The 11034-nt window shown below is 36.6% G+C and overlaps 1 protein-coding gene across 1 annotated transcript; it reads left to right on the top strand.

Moving 5' to 3' along the window:
- The first annotated feature begins 1170 nt into the window (after window positions 1-1170).
- LOC113700941 (DEAD-box ATP-dependent RNA helicase 37-like) lies at window positions 1171-10609 on the top strand. Its single transcript, XM_072047364.1, has 7 exons — window positions 1171-1549; window positions 2084-3076; window positions 3166-3249; window positions 4297-4539; window positions 4954-5121; window positions 6075-6188; window positions 9586-10609. Exons 2-7 carry the CDS (start codon window positions 2291-2293, stop codon window positions 10063-10065), a joined length of 1875 nt encoding a protein of 624 aa, XP_071903465.1. The 5' UTR covers window positions 1171-1549; window positions 2084-2290; the 3' UTR covers window positions 10066-10609.
- Window positions 10610-11034: the final 425 nt, after the last annotated feature.

Genomic DNA, 11034 nt, shown 5'->3' with positions numbered 1-11034 from the left:
TTGTATGTAATGTCCATGTGAGAGATATATTGATAGGCGATTTGTAAAAACCCTATAAGTGATGTATGGATCCAAGGAAATTGCCTATCCTGTGACGAGTTTATTTCCACAAATAACCTCATTCTTTAAAACTATTCCCAAACTAATGCACTTTCAAAATATATTCCCTTGTTAACCTACTTGTTGCCATGTGGACTTTGAGTATGGAAAGTATTCACATTTCTATCTTATATTAAGAGGTACAATCCATATCAATGGATTTTTAATAACCTTTCAATAGTTCAAATTTTACTACTTATGTACAATCTTAAAGATAAATAAAAATATTTCTCTATCTATTATTGAGTTAATTAGTGTTTCTCACATTAAATTGGCTCATATAGCGTGATAATTTTGATACTATTACTGACTTAGTTATATTTTCTCTCTCCTATATTTTTGGAATGTATTCTCTTTTGATAAGTCAAAATATGCAAGAGAATTTCTTTTCAAATTTTCTTTCCCCTTATAGTGAAATTTTTATAGTTCGCGTAAACTATGTTTATTATGTATCTTGAAATGTTTACTCGGACTTCAAACAATTTGAGTTTTTGCAAATTTCTTAAAATTTTCAAAGTTAGGAGACTACCATATATAAAATTGCAAGTAACAAGAAAAAAAAGGAACTTATGATATAATAATCAAGAATAAAGCTAGGAGAAATAATGGCAGCAAAAAAAAAAAAAGGTTCTTCGGCAAAATCATTGCAATTTGGAGGGTGATCAACAATTTTAAAAACACTAATTATGGATCCACTTTCCTTTTTTAATTTGTTTACAGAATGTCCTTAAGGCACTAAATAAAGAAAAATTGTGTAATATCTAAACAAAAGATTTACAAGTAATTTTTTTCCGTTGATGGAGAGTCTACATGGCAATAACTAGATTAATAAGGGAATAAAAATTGAAAAAGCATTACTTTGGAATTATTTTTTGAAAAGTAAATTATTTTAGCAAAAAACTCATCCTGTGACTGTGAGACGGTCGGTGATTGAGGCGAATCCATCCAAATTTTTCTGTGCCAAAAAAACAGAAAAGAAAGGAAAAGAAAAGAAAAGAAAAAGTGAAGGAAGGGTACCCATGAGTCCAATCTCAGCCTCTTACTTCAGTTACTCTTTCAGCCGTAACGTACACAGCCAAAGAAAACGTAATGTACGGAGCAAATCACCCACCAATTCGAAACCAAAGAAAAAATAAATAAATAAATAAAAACAAAACAGCAATTTTTAGACTTTTTTCTTTCTCTCTTCCTTTCTTCTTCTCTACTTACCAAACAATAACCCACCAACAATATTGTACTGCGAAAGAAAAGAGAAAAATTAGCCAAAGCAAAAGGAGAGAAGATAGATAGATAGATAGATATCTATACATATATATATATATTAGAGAGATATTTTTTCCTCACATATATATCGCTCCACTTGCTCGCTTTCTCTCTATCTAGCTAGCCTCCGATCGCGAAATTAGGGTTTCTGCATTCCTCTTCTGTTCTTCCCTTTTGATTTATCATTGTATGTACATCTCTCTTCCTCTGTCTCTCTCTATTTCTGTGTGTGTATTTTTGTTTTTGTGAAAATTCCGATGTGTTTAAAGGTAAGATTTTTTTTTTTGCAATATGCTGATTGCCCTATTTTTTTTTTCTGGGCTTTCGAGAACGGATTTGGTCATGCATTTCGTTTTCTCGTGGACCCTTTTTGGCTTTTTTCTGGTTGTTGGCTCTTTTGTTTTAAATGGCTTTTTGTTGTTTAGATATGTGTGTATGAGTGTATTTCTCTGTGCGTGTGTGTGCTCGATTGAAAGTAATTTGTTTAAGAATATGTGATTTGTTCATGCATGGATGTGATGATGTGTGTCGGTGCGTGTTTGTGTGTAAAATTAGATTTTCCTTTTTGTTTTGTATGGAAATTGTTTTGTTCATTGTTTTATTTTTGCCAAGGGAATTTTGGGTATCTTGTTTTTTGGTGGACAGTTGGTTCTCGGTAAAGGTACTGACTAATGCTACCTTTTCTGTTCTTTTGAATATTGTGGTTTTAATTGTGTATCAGGGTGTTTCAAGTTAGGCTGAGGAAAAGTATGATTGGAAACTTATTTGGGGGTTTGATTTGATGGTGACGAAAAGTTACACAAGAATTTTCTAAAACGAGTACATTTTCAAGGATTCGAGTAAATCTGGTTCAAGAGGTGTGGGGTAATTTGCAATAATCCTTAGAAAGGAGCAAAAAGCAAATTGACATTTTTGGTATTGTTTGACTATGCCAACTTCATGGGCTGATTCAGTTGCAGCTGAGAATTCGGCTGCTGGTGGTGCTGTTGGTTCTGCAAATAATGGGGGTGTGGGAAGTAATTCTGTTTCAGGCAGGTCAGCATATGTGCCACCCCATTTGAGGAATAGGCCTGCTCCTTCATCAACGCCATCTGCTCCAGCTGCTTCTTATGCTGGCTCTGTTTCTACAGCAAATGATCGTATTGGGGGCCAAGTTGACTCTTTTCAAGGTGGAGGGAATCGTTGGGGTGGTCCTAGGCTTGGTGGTGGTGGTAGCGGCAGCAGTGGTGCCAGTGTTGGTGGTCGTGGAGGTAGTGGTTGGAACACCAGAAGTGGTGGTTGGGGCCGTGGCAGGGAGCGGGAGGTCAACCCTTTTGGAGATGATGATAGTACCGAAGAAATGTTTCAACAGGAGAATACAGGAATTAATTTTGATGCGTATGAAGATATTCCAGTGGAGACCAGTGGGGAAAACGTGCCTCCTCCTGTGAATACTTTTGCAGAGATTGATTTGGGTGATGCCTTGAATCAAAATATTAGAAGGTGCAAATATGTGAAGCCTACACCTGTTCAGCGCTATGCAATTCCAATCTCACTAGCGGGGAGAGATTTGATGGCTTGTGCACAAACTGGGTCAGGCAAGACTGCAGCTTTCTGCTTCCCCATAATTAGTGGTATAATGAGAGGGCAGCATGGGCAGAGACCGCCACGTGTGCCACGTATGGCATTTCCACTTGCTCTTATTCTTTCTCCAACGAGGGAGCTCTCTTGCCAAGTGGGTTCTGAGACTTGGTTATGTTTGCAATTTTCTTTTTAGTTTAGCATGCTATTACCGGAAGCTAAACTTTGATACTTGATGTGCAGATCCATGATGAAGCTAAAAAATTTGCATATCAAACTGGTGTGAGAGTGGTGGTTGCTTATGGTGGTGCGCCTATTAACCAACAGGTCTGTTTTTTCTGTCCTCACTTATTACTTTCATGTTTGTCTAGTTCCCCTTTGCTGCAGCAAGTTAACAAAGATTATGTCCACCACACTGCCTAGACTCCAGAATTGAGCTTTCCTGGGGACCAAAAAGAGATAATGCTGCTCATGTTAGTCTTAAGCATGGATAGTCATTGGTGCTTCTGCATCTGTTGCATAGTTTGCTTTTTGTGTGGGTTACTGCAGTTACACATTAAACATAATGGGTTTTGGAAGTGCCATTTGTTTCCTTGTTCTAGGTTCTTTCTCCCTTATGGACACAAATAGAGAGCAGTAAAATCTGTTGTTTCTTTACTGAGCTTTTGGTACTTTTAAGTTTTCTGTTTTAGTGATAAACCGCTTATTTGTTATAATTATTAAGGGGAATTGAGTTTAAAGGGGAGGAGTTCATCATCAAAAGGCAGGGAAGCTCTTTGACAAGCAGATTGCAGCTATCTGCTGACATTGTCTACTGATTTAATCCCTGAAACCCAGCAAAATAACCAAAAAAATGCATGAATTTAGAGTTCCTAACTGTTGTGAAGAATACATAGCCCTCCTCACGTTAAGAAGAGCAAGACTAATTCAGGTGGTAAAACATCTGCATCTTGCACCATTTTTAGGCATAACCTATTGAATTCAAGAGTAGAAAACTAAACTAAAGTCCAAATCTGCAACAGTTTCACAATTTTACTGTATGTTTCACTCTCATGTACTTGGTCTTTGTTCTTTGAGAGTATTGGGTGTATCCACCTAATGAGGGTTTTTCCAAGATGTTGTGATAAGAATGCCGAGCACTCTTTGGTTTATTATGACTAAGTTGCACTCCGAATATAATTCAGCTCGGAATCATTATATCAATGTTAGGTATTGTTCGTTTATTCAGTCATTGGCATGTTATTAGAAGAAAGCCTTATCTTTTTCTTCTTGTACTGGATGACTACAGATTCTGTTGTAAAATTCATGAAATTTGAAATTTACCCTATGCTATGAGCTTCATTCTGATGCTTTGCTCCTTGCCACTTTCAATAGCTTCGAGATCTTGAGAGAGGTGTGGATATACTTGTTGCAACTCCAGGACGGTTGGTGGATTTATTAGAAAGAGCAAGAGTCTCATTACAATTAATTAGGTACTTAGCTCTGGATGAGGCTGATCGAATGTTGGATATGGGTTTCGAACCTCAAATAAGGAGAATTGTGGAACAGATGGACATGCCTCCTCCTGGTGTAAGGCAAACAATGCTTTTCAGTGCTACCTTTCCCAAAGAAATACAGGTTTGTTTTCTATTTGCAAGCTTACTAGATGTCCACTGCTGTTTTGGAATTTGTTTGCTTACTGCATATTATTCTCATGGATGCATGTTTCTATGACTATATGCAGATATTCATTAAGAACTCTTCTTTTGTTACAAGCAAAATAGGTTCTGCATTTTATGCATGGTTTAATGGAAGTTTATTGAGTTTTTCTTTCCTCTTCCTCTGGTTATAAAGCATCTCCTAATTCACATATTTTCATTATGCTTGAATAATTTTAATGTTATTTCTCATGCTGTGTATGTTTTTGACTTCTTGGCACCCAGTTTTGCTTTCTTTGTTTGTGGTATGCGTGTTCCCATTTCGTCGCTTCCCTTTCAATGTTTTCCTGAATTCATTTTAATCATTCATTCACTCTCTTTTGGTTGCATGCAGCGGCTGGCTGCAGATTTCTTGTCCAGTTATGTATTTTTGGCTGTTGGAAGAGTTGGGTCAAGTACTGATTTGATTGTCCAGAGAGTTGAATATGTTCACGAGTCTGACAAGAGAAGCCATCTTATGGATCTGCTTCATGCGCAGAGGGCAAATGGTGTTCATGGCAAGGTAATGCTGCAGTCACTAGTATTGGGAGTTTATGGTGGAGATGAATAAGGTTTTTTTTAAAACCCTTTTCATTCATTTAAAGCATTTTTGAGCTCTTTCAATTGCGCTTAGTTACAATTATGTGTGCAATGTAAACAGTTTTAAATGTGGAAACTGCTTTTTTGCCAGGGTTACTTTTTTTGTCATGATGGATAGCAACTATAAGTTGTTCACCTCTCCTTGGACACTGGCAATTAGAATCTGCCGAGATACTTTATTTTGAAGCAGTAATGTTTTTTTTCAAGTAACAAGTCAAATACCAAGCTGGAAACTTCTAATTTTTGTGCTCTTGTAATTGGGTGTTCGAGAATTGATTTAGAGGGGGTATACATGTTACTGTTGAGCATAAGGGTTATTTATTTTTAAATTATTTTATTCATTTTTGGTTATTTCTTTGAGGTTTAAAATCTGTGCAATGGAGGGCGTATCTCACTTAGTTGAGTTGCACGTTGAAATTTTGTTTGCCAATGAAAAGATAAACGGAAAGGAAAATTTTGATGTTTTGCCAATGAAAAGATAAACAAAAAGTTTTTTTTATTCTTTTTCTGTTAAAAGATCAGCATCTTTTATTGGAAATCTGTTTTGGCGTCACCAATTACCATTTTGTGTATCACATATGTCCTTGAAAGATGATCAAGTGCTGTAATTATGTTTATCATTTTATTGGGTACTCTGCATGCCTCCTTTGATCAAGATTTCTGTAGATTTTTGTATGTCATGGTTTTAATATTTCACATCTTTCTTTGTGAAACAATGAGGATAGGTTATATGATCCTTAAGCTAGTTTGTTTTCCTCCCTCTGTTTGCAAGCATGTCGCTTCATCTTCTATTTTACTTGGCTATTGCGAAGTTGGTGTGATCATCATTAGGAATCACAATGCAGTTAAGTTGATCATTCTGTGTTCATTTTTCAGCAAGCTCTTACATTGGTTTTTGTGGAGACGAAAAAGGGAGCTGATGCTCTGGAACATTGGCTGTGTGTGAATAGTTTCCCTGCTACTGCTATTCATGGTGACAGAACACAGCAGGTATGTATGGCTCTTTTAGTGGTAGATATTGCACTGCTGGGATTAATCTTTCCTCACTTATTATGTCTGCATTTCAGCCTGTGGCTTTTCCCATGTTTAATTTTCTTCACAGTAATTGCAATGGCATCTGCTGAATGCGCACTGTTTGGTCTTGCACGTTTGGTCTTGTACTTTACTTTGTGATTATATTCTCCATTCTTCCTTTTAAGTTTTCTAGTAAAATAAATGCAAAATCGGCATCTCCACTATCAATGCTTAGATCCAATGCATCATTCCTGCCCTTGATTTTTTCAACTGAAAACACTTTTCCTGAAGAAAGACCGTGTTTCAAAAGTTGGTATTATTAAACCAAAACAAATTTTTTTAAGAAAAAGGGAATGAGGTTTCCTAAATTTTGAGGCTGCTCTCTGTATTTATCTGAGGCTAAGATTTAGCTGTGGTTATGATAACTACTAGAGTTTAGTATGAACATACCTTATGATGTTCTTTTTAGTTAAAAGTCAGGGTTCAGTTAGTTTCCCAGCTTGATGCATGACAAATTTGTCAAGATTAATTGGGAGGAGTTGTGTTTGACAAATAAGTAAGACGGTTAAGGAATTGAATTAGGCAAAAGGATAAGAAGCACAATGAGTTCTATAATTTTTGCTTGAGGTTGGAGTTCTATAATTTTTGCATTGTGATGACGTTTTGATAATTCCATGGTACGAATTCCACTTTGAGATCATTTTACTCGTGAACTTCTAACATGTTCCGCCTCCTATGATAGGTTCATCTTGGGTTTTTCTAAAAAGCAAAACCTTAATCGTGAACGAATATTTTCCATTTTTCACATGCTTCCGCCCATATCAATTGTTGTCAAAGCTGATATTTATCCATGAGGTGGAAGTAGCGAAGATACAGAAAATTCAAGGAACTAGTTGAGCCAAGTCTGAATGAGCTTCTAACTAATAAATAGATGTTCATGAGCATGATTCAATGTGCCTGCTATAAGCTTTTGGCAAAAACGGAAGGTATTCAGGAAATAAGGGAAGATGTTCCTCAAGGAATTAGGACTTGATAGATTGGAAAATAGTGAGATAGTTTGGACTTCTCCACTGGTGTAGATGCTACAATTGATATAAATTGCTTCCTACATCTTTTAACTTAATTGGGAAAATAGTATCTATCAAATTATGTTATAAAAGGTTTGAGGGCAAGATAGTTGCTAAAGTTTGATAAATGCTATGTTTTCTTAGAATTAGATGAGCTCCATTCTGAGTTTCTCATGCTTTTCTCAAAGCCAAGACTTTAATTATGTTTTAAACTTGTTTTGCTTTTTATCAACCTTCCACCTTTATAACAGACAGACCAATATTCTTTTGAGGTTGGTGGAACAAATTACTTTGCGGGGTCGGTGGTGATGTATCTAGTTTTCTGATTGTTTTACACGAGTAGGCAACTTATACCTGTTAAAATCTGTGATTTGATGGTGCTTTTATTTTCTATTCCGTCCTGGAAAAGGTAATATGCCATGCTTCATATTAGGAGTGACTGATTGTTTTTGGAACTGGAAATGGTAATTGCTACTTTCTCCCTGCATAAGATTGAATATCTTTTACATGAGAACTCAATTTTGGTACCAGCTTTATGGCCGCTCTTTATAGTGGGGTTCAAGATAGGCACGCTAGATTCTATTTATTTTCAAGATAGGCTCACCAAAGTTTGTTTATCCTTGTTGAGGAATTGTTTTTGAATTAAAAAATTAGGTTTGGCTCATATTAGCAAGTCCTTGATCATATTAGCATCTCCTGCTCTAAATGAAATTGTGAGTTAGATTCATTGGTCTTCTCGAAATTGCTTTTTTTAAAGAGTTAAGATGTTAATTTTCACGTATGAAAACAGATGCAGTCAAAGTTTAATGTGCATAAAAATAGCTTGGTGTTTCAAGATCAACTAAACTTCATTAGTTATATGAAGTGACCATGAAGATCACTTGTTTGTTTCCTGCAAAAGGTTAGCTTGAGTAAGTTTGTGTTGACTTCATTCCTTGTATTCCCGATCATCACATGGGTTAAAATATGGGTATGAGTGGGTAAGTATTTCCTCAATGATGAAAAATATCTCCTATCTTTAAAGGGTTTACTTGATTCTGAAACATCAAGCAATAAAGTTTCTTGTCAAAAATTCACCCATGTTGATGTTTAAAATATTGGCCGCATAACATTTGATCTTGAATCAAGTTGAATTTTTGCTTAATTTTTTTTTTTTTGGAAAACCAAGATGCATTGGCATAAGTTTTGGATTGGATATACTCTTTTACCAACTTAAATAGCTACTCAATATGCCTGACTGAAACCATACTCGGTGCCATGTATGATCTCTTGTTATAATGGCTTGTCTATGCGACTTGTGCTAAGAACAATGTCATATTTCTAATAGTTTGGCTTGCTGATATTTTGCATTATTATGTTGGCTATTACTAGTTTAAGAAATTTGAAATGCTAAATAGCTGGTGGAAAAAAATGACTTTAGTATATTATTTAGGTAATACCATGCATAATTTGTCCAAATTATGTTTTAACCAGAAAATGTTTGGGAGAATGACTAAGGTTATCATAGCCTCCCTGTTGTTTGGATGATATCTTTATTTAATTGCTAAAACTTCATTGACATTGATTTGTGCAATCACAGTGGTGACTGGCCATTACTAGTTACACATTGCTGAGTTATGAAGCTTTGTTCAACATAGGTTTATTACTGTTTGAAAAGCTTTGACCATGGGGAATTATTTTCAAGGCCAATTCCTTGGTTGTTTGATGATGCAGTAAGAGGGGGCACTTTCCCCTTTAGCCTTGTCTCTTGGTATTTTCCCTGCTATGGGAAGTAAAAGTTGCTGATCTACAGCTGGATACGTGTTCTCACAAGATGATTAGTCCCTACTGACCAAACTTGAACCATCTACAATCTAGGTCCATGCATGTACACCACTAAATGCAAGAGATTGAGATTTAAGACTTTTCGCCCTATGATGTTGCTACTATCGACAAATAGCTACCCATTTACTGGCTATATTCCTTGGTCTGGAGATATAAGTTTTGTTGAGACAATGCATTTATATTAGTCTCCCGTTTCCTAAATCCTAAACCAAACAATTGTTGGTAGCTTTCATAAGGGTTATACTTAGCAGAGCCTCTCCAGTGTATTTACATTTTGGAATTTTGTCAATGTATGCCAAATTTGCCTTTTATTCTACATTTCCACCTCTGAGGAAACAAAAGAAGAAGAGCTCGCTATGTTCAATTCCAAAAAGAAAAATGTTTTCCACCCTGCATGATTACTTTTTAAAGTTGAGCAGTCAATTGCATTTATCTCTCCATCATTCTCTGAGAGAAATTGTCATCTGTTTACTCGTATGCAGGAGCGAGAACAGGCCCTGAGGTCATTTAAAAGTGGTAACACTCCAATCTTGGTTGCAACAGACGTGGCTGCACGTGGTCTTGATATTCCCCATGTTGCACATGTAGTTAACTTTGATCTTCCAAATGACATTGATGATTACGTACACCGCATAGGACGAACAGGGAGAGCAGGGAAAACTGGGTTAGCCACTGCCTTCTTCAATGAGAATAATACGTCTTTGGCAAGGTCATTGTCCGATCTGATGCAGGAAGCAAATCAAGAAGTACCTGCTTGGCTCTCGCGCTTTGCAGTTCGTTCTGTCCATGGTAAAAGTCGCCGCGGGGGAGGTCGGTTTGGTAGTCGTGATTTTAGGAGAGAATCCTCTTTAACCAGAGGGGTAACAGACTACTATGGTGGAGGCAACCTCAGCAGTGGCTATGGTGCTCCTGGCGGGTATGCTGGGTCATATGGCCCTGGAGTAACTAGTGCATGGGACTGAATATCTCTGTTTTATCCCTTAATGGTTGCGTGAAATATGCATCTACATTTAAGTTAGGAGACATCATCAGTCGAGTATATTTATTTGGCTTTTACTTTGCTCTTCTTTAGTTAGTTTTGACCTTTTTCAGTTTGCACTCAATCTGTTGACTCGTATGGGTGGGGGTTCGTGTGCTACGGGCACGGCGAACATAGGTGCGTGACTGTTGCAGTTGATGGTGAATGACTACTAACAGATTAGGTTTAAATTGTACTCTTTCATTTCTCCCTTTCATTTTCCTGCTTCATTATTCGTGTTGAGTTGGAGTACATTGGGGGAGGCCAGAGATATGCGGTTTGCTTCGAGCTGCTTAATACCTCTGATGGGTATATTCTTTTCGACCTAATTTGTTGGTTGTAAAATTCTGCTGCACAAATCCAATCGGCCATTGTGTGAAAAGGAGAATTTTGTTCCATTAATGTTGTAATTTTATAAAGTTTAGTATCATTATCTTTTGTATACATCAAGCTGAATTTTCATGTATGGGAAGAAGATGTTTTTAACAGTATGTGGTCTCATTTGATATTTCCCCTTAAATGCTGATGAGGTTCCCTATCTTAGTCATAGTCAAGATGAATGAACGAATGAATGAACGAATGAATGAAATAGCCATGACAAGTATAAATTTGTGGTTTGTCAAGAATGATGAATGAATCAATGGCAGTCTCCTTGATGTGTGAAAACGGCAGTTTTCAGTCAATCTTGGACTCGGATATTTTCTATTGTAGATCCTCCCTCTTCCACAAAGAAGGCAGCTAATAATTTCCTGTGGATTAGTGGAGAGGTAATCTGATGACTAAAATGTGATGCCTGTGGTTTTCTTTATTCTTGGAATTTTGCCTCGTTGACAGCTCAGTTGCCTAGCGTGGAGTTAGTATGAGAGGGCCCTTTTGTATTTTTTCGTAGTTGAATTGGTGACAAATAGTGCCC

Source organism: Coffea arabica, chromosome 1c, assembly GCF_036785885.1.
Source record: "Coffea arabica cultivar ET-39 chromosome 1c, Coffea Arabica ET-39 HiFi, whole genome shotgun sequence".
NCBI classification, from domain to species: domain Eukaryota; kingdom Viridiplantae; phylum Streptophyta; class Magnoliopsida; order Gentianales; family Rubiaceae; genus Coffea; species Coffea arabica.
Note: the sequence above shows the minus strand (reverse complement) of the source record. Positions and strands in the feature narration are given on the sequence as shown.